At 38.3% G+C, this 24173-nt stretch overlaps 1 protein-coding gene across 2 annotated transcripts in view; it reads left to right on the forward strand.

The window, feature by feature from the left end:
* The window catches only part of farsb (phenylalanyl-tRNA synthetase subunit beta), a 48393-nt gene that overhangs the window by 2437 nt on the left and 21783 nt on the right, over window positions 1-24173 (forward strand). For both annotated transcript variants that reach the window (XM_062067950.1, XM_062067951.1), the window contains exons 2-16: window positions 614-669; window positions 6599-6753; window positions 6834-6906; window positions 7025-7140; window positions 10159-10309; window positions 10393-10501; window positions 13769-13839; window positions 13934-13995; window positions 14221-14272; window positions 14357-14418; window positions 14520-14727; window positions 18026-18106; window positions 18172-18264; window positions 18440-18557; window positions 18823-18975. In XM_062067950.1, the coding sequence (XP_061923934.1) occupies window positions 614-669; window positions 6599-6753; window positions 6834-6906; window positions 7025-7140; window positions 10159-10309; window positions 10393-10501; window positions 13769-13839; window positions 13934-13995; window positions 14221-14272; window positions 14357-14418; window positions 14520-14727; window positions 18026-18106; window positions 18172-18264; window positions 18440-18557; window positions 18823-18975 (1560 nt within the window). The remainder of the gene's footprint in view (window positions 1-613; window positions 670-6598; window positions 6754-6833; window positions 6907-7024; window positions 7141-10158; window positions 10310-10392; window positions 10502-13768; window positions 13840-13933; window positions 13996-14220; window positions 14273-14356; window positions 14419-14519; window positions 14728-18025; window positions 18107-18171; window positions 18265-18439; window positions 18558-18822; window positions 18976-24173) is intronic.

Below are 24173 nucleotides of genomic sequence, written 5' to 3' on the forward strand. Positions count from 1 at the left end.
GTTGTGTAAGAAAGTGTTAAAAATAAAACCATCAAAATCCATCTGCTTTTGTATAAAGATAAGTTAGGTTAAATGAAAATATTATTATTTTTTATCTTACGGTATATCAAAAATAATTTAAGCAAAATTTAATTGAAATATTGTCAGTGTGGCCCTCCAGCAGTGCTCGGGTTGCTCATGCGGCCCCCGGTAAAAATTAATTGCCCACCCCTGGTGTAAACTGTACTGTTTCATATAATGTATTCTCTTCCTTTGCAATCTGCTAGTAAAAGTTTCAATCGATCAATCAAACAACCTGCAAATCAGATGGAAAATTAGAGGTAACATTGTTTGGGGGTATCCATAATACGCTGATAGGGAGAAGTTTTTATTTACACGATAAGTCGGATGTGGCTTTAACTCTGTGGCGGAGGCTCCGCCGAACCCCTGAGGCCGACTCACCGAACCCCTAGGGTTCGATCGAACCCAGGTTAAGAACCTCTGGTCTAGGGTTGAAGTTGCCTGGAGGTGTTCTTTTAGTGCGGTTTTGAAGGAGGAATCCTGTCAAGCCAATTAAAATTAGGAAAGAGGAAAACTGTACAAATCGTTTTGATGTCCCCCTTTTTTATTTCAGCTGATGAAGAGTTTGACGAGCTGTGTTTTGAATTCGGACTGGAGCTGGATGAAATTGTAAGTTTGACTTTACTTTTATGTGGCATTTTGATATGATGTAATTGGAATCCCTTTCAGATGCTCATGGGTTGACATTTGTAAATTAAGTTCTGTGTTAGGAGTTTAAGAATCAGTTGATTGACAACACAAAAAATTGGCCTTAATGTGTGGATGTGAGTGTGAATGTTGTCTGTCTATCTGTGTTGGCCCTGCGATGAGGTGGCGACTTGTCCAGGGTGTACCCTGCCTTCCGCTCGAATGCAGCTGGGATAGGGTCCAGCACCCTCCGTGATCCCGAAGGGGATAAGCGGTAGAAAATGGATGGATGGATGGAAGTTCCGTGTTATGAGTTTAAGAATCAGTTGATTGGCAACACTAAAAATTGGCCCTAGTGTGTGAATGTGAGTGAGTTGTCTGTCTGTCTGTGTTGGCCCTGTGATGAGATGGCGACTTGTCCAGGGTGTACCCTGCCTTCCGCCCAAATGCAACTGGGATAGGCTCCAGCACCCCCTCGATCCCGAGAGGGACAAGCGGTAGAAATGGATGGATGGATTTGGTTTAAAAGTAGTTGTGCAATAAATATCGTTCACAATCATTATGAAAGACTTGATGACAGTTGTAAAAAATGTTTAATGCATTCTAACTCGTAAATGAATGTCTGCTTACAACAGTCAATGGGAGCTCCTCAATTCCACCCATTAAACCCAATAATTAACCATCCAAAAACCGCCAACAATACTCCATTTACATTTCATAACTTAAATCGTTATTATAAGCGGCAATGCTATTTATAAAGGCGCCGTAATCACACGCTCGTGCCTAATTTAGGTATTTTAGAGTGGTAAACTGCTTCCTTGCTTTTGGAAGTTTATTGTAGATCATAAATCATGCCTCTCACCTTAATAGTAGAAGAATGAGGACGTATTCCAGAAAGTTGATACACTTTGACAGCCAATTTAGACCGCAAAATAGCGAGAACGACACAAAAACCCCCTAGGATTATGAGTCATTCCTAATCCAAATGGGAATACATCAAGATTCTAACAGTCAGCATTTTAGTGACAGCATACATTGTACAGTAAGTGACGTGTTATTATGTTTGTTGGCCCTAATGAAGTCTGCAGTGAGTAATCAGTTATGTTGTTGGGAAAAAGCCAACGTTGTGATACATTTTTTAAATTAATGCACTGCGTATGTTTTAAATGAACAAAATACATAAATATTAAATGTTATTATAAATGTGCCTGGTACTACATTACATATATACTTATAGCATGTAAATAAAACCTTAATGGAGGTGTTTGGATGTTCTTTTAAGGGCTTTTATAGTCAGTACTGAGCGACTCCCGTAGGCTCCATTGTAAGCGGATGTTTTTGATGCCATTTATTTACTATTTAGAATGCACTAAAAAGCATGTAGACAACACAGTGTGGGAAAGTTTACATCGTATATTATTGGACAGTAAGCATGGAGACAATTACAGCGTTAGTAAGCTACTGGTAGAAGCAGCCAAATTTGACAGAAGAACGACTCCAGGATTCTTTCTCTCCCAGGTCAAGGGGGGCTTGACCCGTTTATTGGGGAGCTAAGAAAATAATAGATTTTTATGGCTTCAGTTTTCGTTTTTTGTATTGCTTGGATTTACACGACCTCACACCGGTTCACGTCCGGCTTAATAATGCGTGGTGGTCAAGGTAGCATTTGTTCTCAGTGGGTACTAAGAACCGTTTAGCTTTTCTCGTAGCAAAATGCCCTATGTTTGCATATTTCTTAACTGTACGAAACGTTCGAATTGCAAAAACGATAAACATTTCTTCAGAGTTCCTCAAGAAGCAATCAAGAAGGGCGAAAGAGTGCAAGATTTTACGAAAGATGACAATAAAAGTGGTACAGACTCCAGTCCAGGGGAGCAGAGTTGAAGAATGCGCATGTTTGCAGTGATCCCTTTGTTAAAGGTTTGTTTGATATACTTTTAAAGTTTAGTATTTCCCATTTAGAAATTATGTTGATATATTTTTATTTTATCTTGTTTCGAAGTTCTTAAAACACAGGGTTGCTACGAGTGTTTTGTAAACATCCAACTCGGCGAGTGTAAATGAAAAGAAATCAAATGTGAGCAAAAACCTAAAAGGCATCAGTCATGAATGAAGCTTACAGCACACACACAACATTGAGATCTATAGTTATATTTTGAAAAAGACGGGGAAACACATGCATACTCGTAAACGGCGCATGCATCGACAACAAGGCCACAAACATAGCTGTAGACGCCAAGTTAAATCAGGAAATGCAACCTTCCCCGAGCAAAAATGATGCAAGATTCATCTGGGACAATCTTGGCACCAATTTCCTTGACCTAGCCACACACAAAAAAGTTGTACACCTCCATGCTTTTTTAAGTTATCTATTTTGTCGTGTGGAATGATGTTTGGATCACAAGATAGTTCGACATGTCTGGGAACTTCACAGACAGGTCATTCTTGATATCACTCGACAAATCTTTTTTTGATAAAGCATAGGGATCTATTCTGTTGCGTAGTTTGATATTTTGCTTATAATTGCTTTTTTGCAGGAAGATCTAGGCCCCTTGCGTACTCAGAGTTTGTGCGCTGGTTGCTGTACAACAGCCATTTTGGCTAGTTTGACAACCTCTGTTTTTCACATCCGGAAAGAAGTCACGTGACGGAATACAAGCAATAAATTCAGTTATGATACACAGCACAAGCATGTTTGATATAAAAGTAGTTTTAACAGAATTTGACCAAAGAATATTAAACATAGTTAAGCCTGACACAAGCAACGATGGCAAAAGGTAAAGGTGACAGGTACAGTGCCCATGCACCTGCTAATAACTAAATAATACATCCAAAAAAGTGTCCTTAACCATATGCAACATTAATGAAAACAGACATTTATGCATTGGCAATATTGTTTTGGATCACAGCATAAAAACTTAAGAAATTATTAATAGTGATAACAGATTTCTGACCGGGCTATAGCCCCTCCTAGCCCAGGTGTAGCGCCATCCCTACCTACAGTTAAATCCAGGTATGTGAAATTTCCTGGAAAACGTGGAAATCTATGTTTTTAAACATTAATTTTTTGCAGTTTTTTTAATGAAATTTAAAAATACAATCTAAACAAAATTTGTTGAACGTTTGCCTCAGCCGCAGATACTTTCTGTTCCTCTTGCCAAACACCACTGTGAGTTGCAGGAGAGAAAAAGGATCAGGAGCACCAAAAACAAACTTGCTCATTAGGTAACCATCCTTTTAGCGTACTTGTTGTTGCCTCCGTTGACGACTGTCCACTTTGCTGCTAATCATATTTGGATGATTACAATCGGAACACTGTTAGTTCTGAAGCAGTTGTAGTTCTAGAGTATTTATTCGTAGCCAGTGAGAAGGTATATTTTTCTCAAAGGGTGCTCACATCCCTGTAAATTACTCAGTTAGACTACAAGTCAGTAAATCATTTACCATAATTGAACGGTGAATGAACATTAACTTGATATCTTTAGTGTCATCGATAAATTGTCATGTCTGTGTCTGTTTTGTTTTCTTTGTGTCTTGCTTTCAAAAAGGTGAAAGAGGGTTCACTATGTGCATCGATCTCTCAGCGTGTTTATTCAAAGCAGAATGAAATTGTTAGTAGTCCACAATTTCTATCAGGAATTGGAGGCGCGACAGCTGGGCTTATGCACACATTAAGCACGGATAGAGCCTCACGAGTGAGAAGCATTGCAAGGTAACCCAAATTAAGAGGAAAAAAGATAAATGCAAAGTGTAATATCCGGTGTAGGAAAACTAAAATACAGGTAAGCAACATAAGACCATCAACACAGACAAACAAGCCAGTATGCCTAAATAGTTGGAAAGTGATGCCAAAAAAAAAGACAAACCCCCAACCCAATTTTTCAAACTTGGGAAAGAACTACACTTCAAAATGTCCCTTTATTGAACTGCCATTTTTACAAAAAGAGATTAAGAGTCTGTTTTTTTTTTATTGTTTTACTTACTTATTTAGGATAATTAAAAGTTCTTGACTTTCCAATTGGAATGATAAAAAAGATTATTGCGTTTGAAAGAAATACTTGCATTATTATTGTCATTACTATTATATATTATGACTAACATTAGTGCTTAAAAATAATGCTGACAATATCGTTTCTGCAAAAATTTATGGGACAGTATATCGTCCAGCAAAATGTGTTATTGGCCTTGACCTATACACACCACACATAAATGACATGAAAAACAGTAATACAAACATTACATACAATAGCTTAATGAAGCAGTAATATGAAATGAAATGAAATAAGTTTATTTTGGTCATATAATCAACCATTAACCATTTTGTGTGACAGTACAGTACAAATTATACATATATAACAATCATACACATTTACACACAAAAAGAAAAGAAAAGAAAAAGCATGACCGAAAAAGGAATAGGCTGAAGCCAAGGCTTATATTTGCCTATCCTATACCTTCACTGAAAATAAGATTACCTGGAACATCAACATTAAAAAGAAAAAGAAAAATCAATGGGATGAAAGTAATTGTTGCTATATTTTATAATTTTCAATTATTTCACCTTTCAATGTTTTCTTAAACCTTAACAAAGAAGTACATGTCTTCAACTCATCACTGAGCTTGTTCCACCATTTAACTCCTAAAACTGAAATACATTTGTATTTTGTATTCGTTCTTGCTTTACATATTTCAAAAAACAATATCCCCCGTAAATTATAGTTTTCTCCTCTTAATTGAAATAACCTAAGAATACAAGCTGGAAGGCTGTTGTTCTTTACTCGAAACATAATTTCCATTGTTTTTAAAAACACAATATCTGAAAATTTTAACACATTAGAACTTATAAATAATGGATTGGTATGTTCATAGTCGCACGCTTTGTGTATTATTCTAATGACCCTTTTTTGAAGTTTAATTATTGGGTCTACGTTTGTTTTATAAACATTTCCCCAAACTTCAACACAATATGTTAAATATGGAAAAATAAAAGAATAATATAACATATGCAAACATTTCTTATTCAGCATGTGTTTTACTTTATAAAGAATAGCAATAGATTTGGATATTTTTCCCTTTATATATTCAATATGCGGTTTCCAACATAATTTATGATCAATTATTATTCCCAAGAATTTAGTTTCATATACTCTATCAATTTCCACTTGATTTAATTTTAATGTTGCTTCACAGTTAGTCCTAGCACCACTAAACACCATAAACTTAGTTTTCTTATCATTTAATGATAACTTATTAATATCAAACCATTTTTTTAGTTGAATCAACTCAACCTCTATTATCCTCAACACTTCCTTCAAGTCTACAAAAAATATTATAGGAACAGCTCTTTTTCCATGATCATTGCGGTGGTCAAGCAGCCAATATTGAGCGATATTTCCCTTTTTGAGCATTTTTGTGATGACGGGTTTATCTTAAATGGTGAAAGCCCCCTTTCTTTGATGCACTGCCATCATAATGAAGGACTTGAGGTAGAGTGAGGGCGGTGTCTTGCGTCACTGTAGGTACACTTGACAACATATTTCTTTGCCGCACACCCCCAACAAGTTCTGGAGCGAGTTTACTACACAAACTGCTTTAGCCAAAGCAAAGTTTTTAATGAATTTGTTGGGTGTATCGTAACTCTTAACAAGTTATGTCATATCTGAGGGCCTCCTCTGTACCAAGTCTCAGTATATTACTGACTGATGTATTGTATGCACCTGGACATTAAACATGTTTTCTTTACTTTTCTCCTCCTTTTAACAAAATAAAATATTGTGTTTAAAAATAATTGAAGACAAATTGTTACTCTTTGTAAGTGACATGTATAACAACTTTGCAGGTTTCTGGAATTCCTGAAAATTGACTTTAACAGTTTTAATTAAAATCGTATCATGTATCTGTCCTAATGCAGACCTCAGAGAAAGAGATAATAAGTCGCGAACAGGGCGACGTGAAGGCAGCAGGAGCATCTGATGTCATCATTTACAAGATCGACGTACCGGCAAATCGCTATGACCTTCTTTGTTTAGAAGGTTTGGTTCGCGGGCTTCAGGTCTTCAAGAATAAGTAAGACTTGTAGAATTGTCAGTTAAGAGTTTATTTTTCAGTGTATACATAACTGATATCGACTGATATTTGTTGTGCAGGTTGGAGGCACCTCGGTACAGGCGTGTAAGCCCCAGCAGCGGCGAACCTCAGAAACTCATTATCACCAAGGAGGTGAGTCAGATTTTCATAGTTTTTCAAGAATATGGAGAAAGTATCAAAATGCATTCGGCAAAAACAGTTTAAATCAAACAAACCCGTCCTAAGTTGGAGCTGCTATTGTTGTGTGCAGACAGCTGCTGTGCGCCCCTTTGCTGTGGCAGCAGTTTTGAGGAACATCACATTCTCACAGGAGCGCTATGATAGCTTCATTGAGCTGCAGGAGAAACTCCATCAGAACATTTGCAGGTAAGATGACTACAAATTAGGGTTGTGCGAAGTAGATAATACATTATATACCATATTTTTCGGATCATAGGGTGCACCGGATTATAAAACACACTGCCGATGAGCAGGTCCATTCAAGTCTATTTTCATACAAAAGGCACGTATTTTACAAGGCGCTTTGAAGGGGTCATATTGAAACTTTTTTTCTACATTTAAAACATTTCTTTGTGGTCTACATACAATGTAATGGTGGTTCTTTGGTCAAAATGTTACATAGATTATGTTTTACAGACCATCTTCAAGCCGCTTTCTGACTGTCTCTTCAGGATGTGCTGTTTTGTGGGCGGTGTTATTTACGTTGGTCCAATTCGACAGCGTCTTCTCCCTGTCATCATTGTTGTACTGGTAGTTTTTAGCGTTTCCATAGTGCGTCTACTGACAGATATAAGTTAGTAATGTATGCTACTTTATATTAGAAATGCCAACAGTGGAGGATGAATGCCCCACAACAAGAAGATAGAGAAAAAGAAGCTTTTTGACTACGGCCTGGACTACAATGGTGGATGTGAGCGAATTATTGGGACTTACGCAGATCCCAATTACACAAAAGCAGGAAGCAATAGGTAACAAAAGTTGGTTTTGCATAATAGGTCGAAACAAAACGCCAATGTTTCCTAATAGGTGCCATTTTGGGGTCCTTATACACACACCATAATAATACCCTTATAGGCTCCAGCACCCCCCGCGACCCCAAAAGGGAGAAGCGGTAGAAAATGGATGGATGGATGTTGAAAAACAGCGCGTCTGATTACAGTAGCCGTAATACGCTGCCAGTCCACCAAGCGGTGCGGCTTAGTAGCTTATCAAAGTCATACTTAAACATGTTGACAGATTTTTGAGCGCTGTGTGTATTGTTCTATATTTTCAATGAAACATCACAAATGTTGGTCTTGCTTGCTAGTGTCATTTATTGAACAAGCTTTAGCCTACAGTCCTCACATATTCCTTGTGTGCCTGCCATCTACTGGTCACACTTATCATTACATCATGTACTAAATAAAATTGCTTCATGTTCGGTATGCACAACCGCAATTAATCCGTACTTTAGGTGCACTGGGTTATACGACGCACTGTCGATTTTTGAGAAAATAAAAGGATTTTTAGTGCGCCTTATAGTCCGAAAATTACGGTAAATGATATTAGATGTAAAAGTGAAGTGGTGTATAATCATTGGCATTAAGTACACAAGTAGGAAATCTATGATTGTTATAGATGTGTTTGACACTTGTTTGGTGTTTGAACTGATGAATAACATTTTTGTCATTGATTATTCTCTTATTGCTTTCAATTACTGGTGCAATGAAACATTGAATAGGCATAAATAAATGAATAAATTGGTTATACTTGTATAGCGCTTTTCTACCTTCAAGGTACACAAAGCGCTTTGACAGTATTTCCACATTTACCCAGTCACACACACATTCACACACTGATGGCGGGAGCTGCCATGCAAGGCGCTAACCAGCAGCCATCAGAGGCAAAGGGTGAAGTGTCTTGCCCAAGGACACAACGGACGTGACTAGGAAGGTAGAAGGTGGGGATTGAACCCCAGTAACCAGCAACACTCCGATTGCTAGCACAGCCATTCTACCAACTTCGCCACGCAACATTAATACTTTTTGGCATATGAAGTTGCTGTGCCAGCTCTTACCCATACATCATATTTTTCTATTAATTTCAATGAAAACGTGGTTTAGTTTTCTGGTCATCAAAAGCTTTGACAGTTTTCTAAAAGCTGTTCACTAAACTGGATTGTTACGTGAAGCCATTGTTACATAAAGGACCTGATTTACTAAGATCTCAACAACACGCTGTAATCAGCGTGCGCAATCTATAAAATAGCATGTATGTGAGAGTGTTGCATTTGCAATTGAAAAGTGGTGCAGACCGCTTTATTTGAATGAGGATTTTGCGTGTACTTTAAGGGGCATTACCACGGAGACACTCATTTACTGCACATTTATGTTATGCTCCTCCTACCTGTGGCATGTTGCTCTGTTTTCAAACATGAAGGAGACATCTACAACTTTTTATGGGCATTTTAGAAGTAGTCGTACAGTGCATCTACATTGACAACACTTTTTTTTTTCTTTTCTTTGTCAGTGCTGAAGGTGCATGGGAGGGAGGCGCTGCACTTATTCCGCTCAAACTGCAAAAATGCATACCACATAAGATTTTTTTTTTTTTTTTTTACATAATTATTTGAATATATATTATTAATTTTGGGCAGCACGGTGGAGCAGGGGTTAGTGCATGTGCCTCACAATACGAAGGTCGTGAGTTCAATCCCGGGCTCGGGATCTTTCTGTGTGGAGTTTGCATGTCCTCCCCGTGACTGCATGAGTTCCCTACGGGTGCTCCGGCTTCCTCCCACTGCCAAAAACATGCACCTGGGGATAGGTTGATTGGCAACACTAAATTGGCCCTAGTGTGTGAATGTGAGTGTGAATGTTGTCTGTCTATCTGTGTTGGCCCTGCAATTAGGTGGCGACTTGTCCTGGGTGTAACCCGCCTTCAGCCCGAATGCAGCTGAGATAGGCTCCAGCACCCCCCGCGATCCCAAAAGGGACAAGCGGTAGAAAATGGATGGAGGGATGGATATTATTAATTTTCTGCCAACCAGCGTGGCTTGGTTGGTAGAGCGGCCGTGCCAGCAATCGATATAATATAAAATGCGCTCGATATATATTTATATTTTTTGGTCGGGAGAAACCAGTAATTATACGCAAGATTCGTCTTATGAAGCCACTCACGCTTTACATTATACTGGTAGATTTTTCCAATCTGCAATGATAAAACATAAAACAATAAACACAATTACATTGGTACTGTGAATTCAGTGTCACTCAAAACATTCTTATGTTGAACCAAAACAAAACAATGCTTTGATTCTTGTCTTTCTCACATACTGTAGTGAATGTTCTCTTAAAAGTTTGTCATACAACTAATTGAAATTATTTTTAAACTATCTTTGTGAAGGAAAAGGTCCCTGGTGGCAATTGGGACTCATGACCTGGATACTATCTCAGGTCCTTTTACTTACACAGCCAAGCCACCTGCAGACATTGGTTTCAAACCACTGAACCAGACCAAAGAATACACTGCCACCCAACTCATGAGCCTCTACAAGGTGTACATTTAATTTATGCTTGGTCCTTACTTACCATGTTTGTCTTGTTTTGTTTACCTGCTTTTTTCATCTGTTTTTTTCAGACCGACAGCCGCCTGCGACATTATCTTCATATCATTGAAGACAAGCCTGTGTATCCCGTTATTTATGACAGCAATGGCATTGTCTTATCTATGCCTCCTATTATCAATGGTGAGTAGGCCGCTGTTCTGTTTAGTTTTTGTTTTTTTTAAGTTGCAAGCCTAATCAAATTGGAGATGTCACTTTCCTCCACGGACAGGTACCAAAATTCAGACATAAATGGTAGTATTCAGACTAAAAAAGTGCTACTAACACTGCTCGCTCACACCAATTAGTCATTCCTTAAAGCTTTCGGGAAGCGGTCACCTCTGCTGCTGCTGTTAATCACCTGCATTACAGTACTGGTGTTAGCCAGTCGCAAAAGTCTAATTCATCTATTCGATGTTCGTGTTGCAAGGTACATCAAATAATTGCCATGTTTCCCTGAATTTGTTTCAGAAAAAAGTTAGCAGCAGTGCTATGGCTGATCAACTACTTTAGCTACAGTCAGATAGGGATGATGTTTGTTAAAAAATTATTGATATCGATTTCGATGCCATTGTTAAATTCTCTTATCGAACCGATTCCTTATCGATTCTCTTATCGAATCCAGATGGGTTGTTGTATATGAAAAAAAACACAATACTTGGTTTGACAGAAGCTCACTTTTATTTAAAAAAAAATAAAAAATTAATATTGACTGTTGTTACCCCCCCAAAAAAATTAATAAAATAAATAAATATTGACTGTTAGTGCCCCTTTAAGTGGGCCACCTAAGAAAAATACATGCAGGGAAAATCCTGCATTCATTTGTATTGTACAGCACTTTACATTTGAAACAAATCTCAGCGTAATGGTGTTTACTTTTTGCTCCATTACATGTCAGCAAAATACAATTATTAACCTACCGGTACTTGTATTCATCTGTGTTCACCAAGTTGAAGGGGAGGAGATTTTTCACCATCATTCTCGTTAGCTTGCGAGTAATGTTACTCTCCTCCTCACTTATCTTGCTGCGCTCTGCGTTATACCTCGCCATGGTAAATGGGTTAACGCTCCGTGCTACAGAGCAAACACTGCCCTGGTCACTCTGGCTGTCATCATCTGAAATAGGATAACGTTAACATTATCTTAATTCACATCTTGCAAGCACTAGTTTATTAGACAGACCTGCAAACTGTGGAGTGGTGTAGGCTACAAGATACCGTTAACTTTATCAGACACATACAAGAAGGCTAACGTTACCGTTACCGTTAGCCACTGACTATGCTTAGGTAACGTTAGTCTAGCTAACATTACTGCAGTCCTGGTTCACATAAGAGGTAACATTATTTTAGCCTAAAGGCTACAAGTGAGCAGATATGGAAATTAACCGGCAACAGTTAACGTTAGTTACTCAGCGGCACTATCACTGGGACTGCAGGTTGAAGCAGAGGGACGTGCTTCGTCATCTCTGTCGCTGCTTCTCCACGTGTCGAAGACACAACACGTTTCTCTAACCTTCAGGTTATGTACGGCCTGAACATGTTTCAACATGTTTGTTGTACTGCTCCCCTTACAGGAAAGCGAAGCCTGGCAATAATTGCAGATAGCCGTTTTCTCGTCGTATTTCTTAGTAAAGTGAAGCCATGCCTGGAGCGCTATTTCCGGTCCATCGTTGTTGCTGCTTCTGTATCTGCCGCCGAACGACTGAGCTACGTCATTTCCTGTGACGTACCACAGGACATTTCCTGTGACACGGGATTCATTCCCAGGGATTCGAATAAAGAACCAAATATTTTTCTTTACTATAGTGGCTTCGATAACGGGAACTGTTTCTCAAAAAGGGATTTGAATCCATGGAATCGGTTCTTTTCTTACCGAACAATTGGGAGAACCGGTTTTCGAACATCATCTCTAGTCAGAGATGGCTATGGATGAGAATTTATAAGATTTTTCCAGTTCTGATTCCACTTTCGATTCTGCTTAACGATTCGGTTCCTTACGGTGCTCTTATCAATTCTTATTTGGGGGGAAAAAAGGGTGGATTAGCATCAATCTTGTTAAGTTTAGAGGTAACATGACCTTAAAAAGCCAACAGTGAGGTCTTAAGAGGCACTTAGTTGGAAAACAAATAACTTTTTTGAAAATAAATATAAGAAATTAATATTCTTCTGTAGGATTTAATCATGTGCAAATTGCACAATAATGTAACATTTTGTAACATCTTATATTAACTTATTACATGCAAAGTGATATATGTCAAGCCTTTATTGGTTATAATTTTGATGATTATGGCTTACATGGAAAATTTGAGTTGAAAATCTCAAAAAATTTAAGGTTTCAAAAGATTATAACAAAGGCTTTCATGTAAGAAGTTTATCACATAATTTCACATTTAAAGTTATTGCTGACGTGATGTAATTGTTCTCCTCTAAGGGGCGATAAACGCACCGTAGAAGTTATGCAGTTGCATTTATTTATCAATTTATCATCACAAGGGGGCAATACAGATGCTGCAGTATTCAAGCCGTTAGGTCCAACCCAACACCCCGACCCACCATAAACAATTTCGGGAAGATTGGGGCATGTTGACGGAAGTTATGAAAGTTATAATTTTTCAACACCAGTTATGCAGTTCCGTACCACACAACACCCAGACCCACCATAAAAAATTTCAGGAAGTGAATTATATTTTATATAGCGCTTTTCTTTAGTGACTCAAAGCGCTTTACATAGTGGAAGCCATTATCTAAGTTACATTTAAACCATTGTGGGTGGCACTGGGAGCAGGTGGGTAAAGTGTCTTGCCCAAGGACACAACAGCAGTGACTAGGATGGCGGAAGCAGGGATCAAACCTGAAACCCTTAAGTTGCTGGCATTCAATGTGGTTTCTTTATTTTCATGACTATTTACATTGTCGATTGTCAGTTAAGGCATCAAAACTATGAATGAACACATGTGGAGTTATGTACTGAACAAAAAAAGGTGAGATAACTGAAAACATGTTTTATATTCTAATTTCTTGAAAATAGCCACCCTTTGCTCTGATTACTGCTTTGCACACTTTTGGCATTCTCTCGATGAGCTTCAAGCACACCTGTGAAGTCAAACCCATTTCAGGTGACTACCTCTTGAAGCTCATTGACATTTATGTCAATTTCCGTGATACTCTGTGTTTAACAGCGGATTCTGTTCTATTGGCCATTTATGTGATTCCATCTGTGGTTACGTTAATGTGGAGATCATATAACCTTATTTTTTGTTGATTTTAGTGATTATTGATTAGGCACACTAGCGCTGGGTGGCCTTACAGGCTTTTTACAAAACGCAGACACTTACATCCCCAGTATATCAGGTTGCAACTAATAAAATTAAATGCAAATTCAACTACATTATTTGTCAATTTGATTATACAGGAGATCACTCAAAAATCACTCTCAACACCAAGAATGTCTTCATTGAGTGCACGGCCACAGATCTGACCAAGGTACAGCTGAGTAGAGAGTGCACAGACAAATTCATTAATTTTGTTCAATCAGCCTTCTCACAAAAATTCAACTAAAATGTATTTTCTGCTCCAGGCAAAGATTGTGTTGGACATGATGGTGACAATGTTCTGCGAGTATTGTTCACAGCCTTTCACGTAAGTCACACACAATGTTTGCAATTCAAATGTAATTTTCACATTTAACGGTGGTAAAATGATAATATTTTAAGAATATGTTGAGCCATTATTCTGTTCATCAGCTGTCTTTTGGCCCTTTCATTATAAATACTTGTGTCAATTTTGGTAATTGTATTGAATAGCAGACAGGTCTTGTGTTCCCGTATTGATTCTGATTTAGTTTCCTCTCTCATTCTCGATCAGTGTAGAAGAGGCTGAAGTGGTGAATCCTGACGGCACGACTTGCAAATATCCAGTACTGCACCCATTATTCTTACCTTCCATACATTTTAACCACATTTCCCTCTGCAACTTCTCAACTCTCTATTGTGTGGTTTAGGAACTGGCCTATAGAAAGGAGAAAGTGACCAGCGAGTTTATCAATCGCAAAGTTGGCATCAAGTAAGATATTTTGGACAGATTCAATACTGTAGTAAAATACCAAATAATCTTTTGAAAGTGCAACCTTTTTTAAAGTTTTTTGTTTCGCTTTTATCTGACAGCGAGTCGACTGAGAAGATCGCCCAGCTGCTGACTCGCATGTGCCTACGCTCTCAGGCTACAGGTATTGGTGATGAAATAGAGGTTGAGATCCCGCCCACCCGCTCGGATGTCATCCATGCCTGTGACATCATGGAGGATGCAGCCATGGCCTTTGGTTTCAACAACATTACCCGCACCACGCCACGCACCTACACCATAGCCAACCAGGTAACTGAATGTACCTTGTGTACTACAACTGATGTGGAGATTTCACTGTACATATCTGATTGGCACTGTTTGGATCATACAATAATTAGCATAAATATTAGGGCTTAGTCGACGTCATCGATAACATCAATACGTCAATATCGCGTACCTTGCGTTGAGTAAAGATGGCCGCGCATGGAGAAAGAGATGACACTTGTGGTGTTCCAAACAACCGGCCACCGATCATTATTAGTCCATTTCTGTGGAAAAGTCGGAGATGACCACAAAAAAAACATCACTTGTGGATCTTACCTTGCAGCTTGGTACTTGTCGACAGATGAGGCTACTGCTTACTGTTAGTGGATGTCCATACAGAGTGGCCCCTTTAAAGTGGAACTGCACATTTTTCGGAATATTGCTTATCATTCACAATAATTATGAGATAAAAGGACATGTCTTTTTTTGGTATTCTAAAGATTAAAAAAAACAAAAACCTATGTTGCTGTCAAAGCCCTCTAAAACAACTTCATGATGCTGTAAACTCCAAATTAGAAGTTACTTTTCATAAGACTACTCTGTAATGCATGAACACTTAAAAAATAAGTAATACAGTTCTATAAGTAATGAGCAAGCACTGCAGGTGCAATGCAGAGCACCGCAAGGACCCTATTGAAATTGCATTTTTTTGCATCCCTGACCAAACATGCATTTGAAGTTTCTGCCTAAAAGAAAATTTTAGGTGTATTTTAAAATTTGTTCTACCACTTCACTAAAAAACAGATACAATTTAATTTAAATTTACAGATTAATCGAAAAAAATTATTGATTGAATAAATAATCGTTTGATGCAGCCCTAACACATTTATCCATCCATTCCATTTTCTGCTACATATCCACATTTGGTCCTGGTACCAACAATCTCAGTAGGGAAGCCCTGATTTCTCTCTATCCTACCACTTACTCCACAAAGAGCCCGGTCCCAAACAACCGAGACATAGTCTTTCCAGCATGTCCCTGAATACGTCACAGGAGGCATGCACAGTAGACCCCCCCCCCCCCCCCCCCCTTTACTCTGAGAGCCTCCTGAATGACCAAGATCTTAACCTCGACCTCTAAGAGCTAGACCAGCCATCCTGTAAGGAAAGCTCATTTTGACCGCTTATATCCGTTTGGGTCGTGACCATAGTTAAGGGTAGAAACCTAGATGGACTGACTAAATTAGGAGCAACTGCATTACTGCAGACGCTGCACCAATACACCTGTTTATGTTATGATCCATATTTCCCTCAATAAAATAGACTTTTAGCCTTGATTTAATTGGATTGGTTACAGTTGTCCTTTTATAAAGGTTATTTGGTACCGGACATGACCGTGGTAAATGATTTTTTCAGCAAAGCAGGATTATTGTTGTCAAAAATGTTCATAGTTGGAACATCAAAAAACTGTTCTAGACATTATTAGAACTCCCGAACATAAAATAAAACCCTTTTATAGTGACCTTTATTTACACTTTTTTTTACCCAACACTGTTGCCTTGAGTGTGTTCTACTAACTAGAGTATTAACAGTATCACGCAGGAACATGGAAGCGTCATTACTTTGGCCGTCGCCAGGCCACTACAAAGCCACCACGCCGTGGAAATACTTTGTCACATCCTGGGTAATTCCTCTAAGTTAGAACTGGGTTTTCATGTGCTGAAACCACAGATGTAAGTGTCCTGCAAAAACTTGGTCAACGTGACAGTCGCAGCTACAATCATTAGCTATTATGTTAGCATTCCTGGTTAGCATCGCATGTCTGCATTATCATTCCACATAGTTCAAGCCAAACTTGTAGTATTGACGTCAAAGACAAAGTACATCAGAAGAGTTCATCTCAACTTTGACTGGACAGATGCTGATAGTCTATAGCAGTCTTTTTAGCCTGAAGTGCTGCGCCGTCTCAGATGCCATCCTGCTGTTGTTTTTTGACATCACTCAACTCAAAATATCACTACTGTGGAGATGTTTTATTGATGAGGCAGGAGTTGATGGAGTTCATTAAAAAGTCGATCAACTTGAAATTGTTGCAGTGAAGAGAGCGCAAAGATTAGATGTCTGTTGTTGTAAGCGGTTCATTCTTAATCCGGAAACGGAAGTCTTGCTTGGTGATTGCTTGATGGACTGATTCTTAAAATCCCTGATGAAATAGAACCAATCCCAACAAGCACACTTTATAGATCGCCACAACATAGTAATAGAAAATAGGACAAACACTGCATGTAATACATATAATAGATAAATAGAACTTAAACTTAAAACATGTAGAATATGCTAAAAGCTTTTTTAAAATTCATGATGTACTGACGTTGCAATGTTTAATTTATTGTTTTGAACCCTTATTTAACTTGGGAAAAATCATTGAAATTAAAAAGCTCTTTTTCAAGGAAGTCCTGTTCAAGTGGCAGCTGTGAGTAAAACGCAAAGTTACATCTTACACAAAAATAACAAGAAAAATCAATACATAATATCAATAAAACAATGAAAAACAAGTGCAAGTAAATGAGTAAAACCCGAATTTCAGTTGATAATTTTCAGAAGATTTTCAACATGTAGTTTGAAAGTGAGGGAATGCTCAATCAAAACACCTCTATGAGTGGACAATGGCGGGATAGATTGAGGCACATTTTTTAAGTTGTAAAACACCATTTGTTTGGTTTGATCAGAATTGAGGACTAGTTTGAGCTGAATAAGTGAATATTGGAGAGCAACAAAAGCTTTTTGCAAGCATTTAATGGTCTGGACAAGAGTGGGTCCAAAACAATAAAGAACTTTATCATTGGCATAAAAATGCATATTAGCATTTGTCACATTAAGCCCCAGGTCACTAAAACCTATTACACAAATATTTAGACAACCAAATAATTGCCGTCTCAGACAACCCCGAACAAATAAGACTTAAAAAAAAAAAAAGCTTAGTCAACAGTATCAAAAGCCTTTGATAGGTCAATAAACAGAGAAGCACAACATTCTTTTGTCAAGTGCAACAGTAATATCCTGTATTACCTGTGCGGCAGCTGTGATTGTACTGTTTTTGTTTGTTTTTTAAACCTGACTGATATTTTGTGAGAATGTCTTTTAATTTTTCACTAACAAGAGACTCAAGAATCTTCGACATTACTGATTAATTTGAGATTGATATATTTAGAGTGCAACGCATTATGGTATTGGTTATTTATTCAAACTAACTAATCCACGATCAGCCTCCAAAATCCTGATAAAGCCTAGTGTATATAACTAAAAGCCAGGTCAAATAATTTTGTCCTTTTATACATTTATAGTTTCCACTGAATAAACTGACAGAGCTGCTAAGACAGGACCTTGCAGCGGCCGGATTCACAGAGGCCCTCAACTTTGCCCTGGTAAAACTGTTTTTTTTGTTTCTCTTCTTAACTTTAAGAATAATGCGACATTACTCCTGTTGTAGTGCTCTCAAGAAGATATAGCAGACAGGCTTGGAAAGAAGATCTCTGAAACCAAGGCAATTCACATTTCCAACCCAAAGACTGCCGAGTTCCAGGTACAATTATTAAAATAGATATAATGCATTGAAACAATTTGGTGTTCATTTCTTTGAACAGTCCAATACAAAATAATGATGCCTGTAATGTGGTGTCTCTTGTACCTCCACCAAAGGGCGCTCTTTCCAAAGATTGTAGCGCATTTCATTAGACACAGTTCTGTTTCTCCACCAGGTGGCGCGCACCACTCTGCTGCCAGGTTTGTTGAAGACAATTGCAGCCAACAGGAAAATGCCTCTTCCTCTCAAGCTGTTTGAGATATCTGATGTAGTGCTGAAAGATGACACTAAAGGTAGGCGTGTGAATGTGGCGTCAAGAAGGAAAATGAACATGCATTTTAAACTATTCCGCGTGATCTTTTGCTTGCTCACCCACACGCCTCATTTATGCAACTTAAATTTAATTAAAATGTTACAACTAAAATACCAGTAGTCATGATCGTACTTGCTGTGTAAAGATGAATGAATTGGAAACATTTTTGCAATAATTTATTCCCTAGTCATTATGTCATTGGTTAAGCCCGATTCAGACTTACTGGCTATCATCCTAACATCCAGATGTCGGGGCGAGGAACAGCCGGCGTTTCTGTGCTGTTAACTACAACAAGAGTCCAGGCTTTGAGGTGATCCACGGCCTGCTCGACCGAACCATGCAACTACTGGGGGTGAGGCCAAGCCGGGAAAATGGCTACCACATCCAGGCTGCTGAAGGTAAGGCGCTTGCATAATCAGGTCTAATGCAATGTGCCAGTGTCCAGCTTTGGGTAGTAAAGACTGGATTTATGTTGAGAAAATCCCAGGGACACATTTTTGCCACTATGCCATAAAGCTCATTTATTTACTCGCCAAGCCCGTGTGCAGATAAATCTGGGTCACAGGAAGGTATTGCACGTTTGATGGAGATTACATACAGCGACTGCATTGTTGAGGGGCTAAAGTTTCCATGACAGTTGTTTGACTTCACCCATAGACATAGGAACTGGGGGCGGGATGTGTCTCCCCCAATATTGAATACAGATGAATATGTCCCTCCCAAAAATTATATTGTGGATGAGAAAAATATGTGATTTGAACTGAGGAGCTTTCATTTTGAAAGCGCAGCACAGCTTTATATAACTAGACCATGCCCCTTTCCTCACAAGTAAAACATCCAATACAATATGGTTCCAATATTTGTTAAAATCATGTTGTTTTAGGTTAAGGTTACAAGTAACACTTTAAATATTGTTAAACATCCATAAAAGTACAAGTTGATTCACTTTTGTTGTAGAGAAAAAGCCTCAAAACATTGCAAATTTCTGAAAATGCTGCCGCGAATACAGGCAGCAAAACCCTGGAGGGACTGATGCAGGATATCTCGAACAATATCATTCTAAAACAATCTAAATCATCGTGAGGCAAACTTAAGAAAGGGGTAACATTGCTAAGCTGTATATAAAATTGATGCATGGACATTGAGGCTTTAATTTGAAAAATTCCAACTCTGAAACATATAATGCACTTAAAGCTCTATTTTCCCATTTGCTTAATTAAAAAAGGTGCGCAAGAGTGAGGATTTTGGCTGCGCTGCAGTCTCCCCCTCAATTTAAATCTGTCACTGTGCGCCTTCATCCAAGATGCGTGCTTTGGGTGGCTCAACCCTTAAATGTGGGCGTTCCTTTCAAATCTGGGCTTCCGTGTATTCTCCCATCGACTTAAGTGTTTTCTCTTACGCGTCCCTTAGAGTGAAATAAGTCCAGCGCACCAAGAAGATGAAACATTATATTGCACCTGAAGTGTCAATGCAGCTTTAAACCACATGTACTAAAATGTTAAAAGAAACATCCAGAAAGCTATCGTATCTATTCTGATTGCTTCAATTGAGACGCCTGGAAACATCCTTTGCCAGAAAATGCATACGATTTCCATTTGATTATGATCATTGAACTATGATAGAATATACATGTAGTGTCTATCAATTAATACAATAGATTTTTTGAAAGTGACTGTCAGCTATCAGGCTCCCCGTCAAATGCACACACACACAAAACACGCACACGAGCACACAAACTGCTGTCGAAGCCCGTTCTGACATGTCACGACTTCACAAACTTTTGAGTTAAAGTTAAAGTACCAATGATTTTCACACACACACACTTGGTGTGGTGAAATTATTCTCTGCATTTGACCCATCACCCTTGATCACCCCCTGGGAGGTGAGGGGAGCAGTGAGCAGCAGCGGTGGCCGCGCCCGGGAATCGTTTCTGGTGATTTAACCCCCAATTCCAACCCTTGATGCTGAGTGCCAAGTAGGGAGGTAATGGGTCCCATTTTTATAGTCTTTGGTATGAATCGTGGGCGGACACTCTAACCACTAGGCCACTGCTTAATCAGAATTTCTATGTCACAAATACCATTACGGTGGTTATAATTATGGTTATATTAATTTTATATGCGGTGCATTAAATTCCAAAACGCATCACGTTTGCTTTTTTTTCTTTCTTTATCACTGATTATTACTCACTGCAGACTTCATTAGAGCCAACAAACATAATTAAACATCTGCTGTCATTGGATGCCGACTGCTGGGTTGTTCATAAATTCCCATTTAGATGAAGAATTACTCATAATCCTCCCGAAGAAACAGGGTAGGGGAGATTGGAGGAACTCACGTCTTTTCGTGTCGTCCTTGCCAGTTTTGGGTCCTAAGTGGCTGTCAAAGTGTTCCAACTTGTCGGAATACCTCCTCAACAGTGTTAGTAATAACGGCAGAGTATAACGGCGTTATTTTTTTCAGTAACGAGTAATCTAAATAATGTTGCCATCGTTGCAACGCGGTTGCCGTCACTGACAATGGGAAGTTGTGCGTTACAACAGTTTGGTTGAATGAAGTGCAAAATGTCAGGTTTTGGCACACATTCTCTCCGTACAGAGAGCAAGGGTGAGGAGGAGAAAATCATCGGCAGTAGCGGAGAAATCCGCTGAAAAAAGGACACGATACATCCATCCATCCATCCATCCATTTTCTACCGCTTATTCCCTTTGGGGTCACGGGGGGCGCTGGAGCCTATCTCAGCTACAATCAGGCGGAAGGCAGGGTACACCCTGGACAAGTCGCCAACTCATCGCAGGGCCAACACAGATAGACAGACAACATTCACACTCACATTCACACACTAGGGCCAATTTAGTGTTGCCAATCATACATTAGTATCAAATTCCCTCATCATCCCTCCGGGGTCAGTATCAGCCTTAGGCTCTGTGAGGCCATGTGCACACAACCTCAGACCTCAGTAAACCAGTGTCGACGAAAATGTTGACTTAAATGAAATCCAATCATATTTAATTTAATCTTGTCGATGGGTGGGACAAATTCAGGATATATCCAATCACAGTTCTTTAGAATTGTCAAGTATGAGTGAAGGTGGGGACTGGGGGTTGTCAACGACGTAGAGCCAATCAGATACTTTCCCTTCCTTGTTAAGAAAAGTTGAAATTCTCTCCAGCAAGACCAAAACAAAAATGTGTGGATTTGTTCCACGCCATAATATGTGAACAGTAAAGATTATTTTTGACGCCATCAGCGTGCAAGTCATTGTGACATCTACAGACAGTAAATTAGCTATGTGTGTTTACTGCTTTTACCGCACTCGTAAACAAATTATGATAAAGGCATGCATCGTAACTCCGTTTCACAACACACATACAATCCTGCTTAGCCAGAGGCATAGCATAAAAACATTTTTTTTAATTTTCGCTGTGTGAATAAGTGGACAATACATAAACTTTGAGACATGATGCAGCTGACTCTGATGATAAACTGGTTTGAAAGAATGTTTTTGTATTATTCATAACACTACTGCTTTTCAGTTTTGTAAATATTGACTGTTGTGTGTCTAGTTCTACTCAAGTTTAAATTTACTTTTAAGGATTAGGCCATCTAGTTGAGATAAACGTTGTGATGTTGATACAATGTGGATGAAGGATACTTTATTGTACTTGTATTTTTTTTTTGTAATAATTAAAGGCCAAATGCTCTTTTGTGTCTTTTTATCCAAGTTTACATTTAATATTAAATGTTACTTAGCACACTGCAATCTATTGAGTTCAGATAAATGGCAAATGTTCTCAAATACTATATACAGTGTTTTCAGTCTTCAATCAATTACTATAAACATATTTTACGTTAAAGATGTTATCAAACGTAATAGCGTATAAAATAACAAAATTAAAAATAACGTCTGTTACTTTGCTGAGTAACTAGTTACTCTTACAATAAGATAACTGAGTTACTAACTTTACTTACTTTTTGGGAAAAGTAATTTGTAACTATAACTAATTACTTTTGTAAGGTAAGATGACCAACACTGCTACTCAAACGTCTCATATCCAAGTGAGATGCATGATTTATGATCTACAATAAACAGGGAGCAAGGAAGCGTTGAAGCAGCAGACCACTCGATGATGTAAACATAGGGAGACACGGAAGTGATTACGGCGCTGCTATAAATAGTTTGTCTGCGTTAGCGCTTATAATAATATCACTAATACTTGGTTAATATTCAAATCACAAAATGTTAATGTTATAGAAATATTATATAAATAATATTTTTTGTTATATTTGGTTAAAAAAAAAAGTATTGGATTTTATGGGCAAAATCGAGGAGCTTAGTTGTCTTTAACCCGTTTTAGAATGCATTAAAAAAATCCATCTGTCATGTCTTTCATAATGATTGTGAACGATAGGCAAAATTCCAAAAAAATGCAGTTCCCCTTTAACTCTTTTAGGTTTTTGCGCACATTTTATTTATTTTAGACTTGCCGAGTTGGTGCTTTATGGAACATTCGTAGCAAAAATGTGTCCTAAGAAATGCAAATGATAAAAAGATAATGTTTAAATGGGAGACACTAAACGTTAAAAGTATGTCAAACAAACCTTTAACAGAGTGGTTACTGCAAACTCACATATTCTTTGGCTCTGCTCCCTTGTACTGGAGTGCGTGGTACTTTTATCGCCTTTTTTTTTCATAAAATCTTGCATTCTTCCACCATCACCTCTCGGGGAACTCTAAAGAAATGTTTATTCTTTTTGCAATTTCAACGGTTTGTAAAGCCAAAAACAACATAAGCTAAGGGCATTTTTGTTCAAGAAAGGCTAAATAGCACCTAGTACTCATTGAGAACAGATGCTGGCTTGACCACCACACGTGTTCAATGATGAGCCGGATGTGACGTCATTTGAATACAGCTATAGTGCTTTATGTTCCGGACTGTAGAGCGCACCGGTATGTAAGCCGCACCCAGTAAATGTTAGGGAAAATATATATTTGCAGCACTGGGCTATAAGTCGCAGATGTATACGTTGCGAAATTAGTTATTTTTTGTAAATGTTTATTTACATACCTTAATTGTTTCCAAACGATGCCTGTAACACGGCAGTAAAATGGCTTATCAAACAAAACCGAAGTTATCGTCATGGATCCACTAGCTGCGGAAGCTTGCTCTCCAGTCAGCTAAACAGACTCAATAACACCTTGGTGACGTGACGTCTTGGTGAGTTTACTGAGAAATTTGTGAAACTGAAACATTACAAAAAGAATGCCATTGTCAGTAAGTAATACTAATACTGTCACTCTTAAACATGTTAGCATATTAGCGAATGTTAAAAACACTAGCTTTGTTACATTACGATAGCACGTACAAATATGCATGAAAACACTCCTACTGACATCAAACATGGGACGATTTAGTGAGTATGAACAATTTAAGTTATATTGTTTAACTAATAAATGTTGCTTGGAGTGATGAATGGAGATTCCATACAAGTAGAAACGCTATGGACGGCTAGAAGACTGAACAGCACTTCTATTTCCGGTTGAAAGGACTAAAAGGAAGGACACTGCAGCACCTGCAGTAAGCAAATCTGTCCA

Source organism: Entelurus aequoreus, linkage group LG13 (genome assembly GCF_033978785.1).
Source record: "Entelurus aequoreus isolate RoL-2023_Sb linkage group LG13, RoL_Eaeq_v1.1, whole genome shotgun sequence".
Taxonomy (NCBI): Eukaryota; Metazoa; Chordata; class Actinopteri; order Syngnathiformes; family Syngnathidae; genus Entelurus; species Entelurus aequoreus.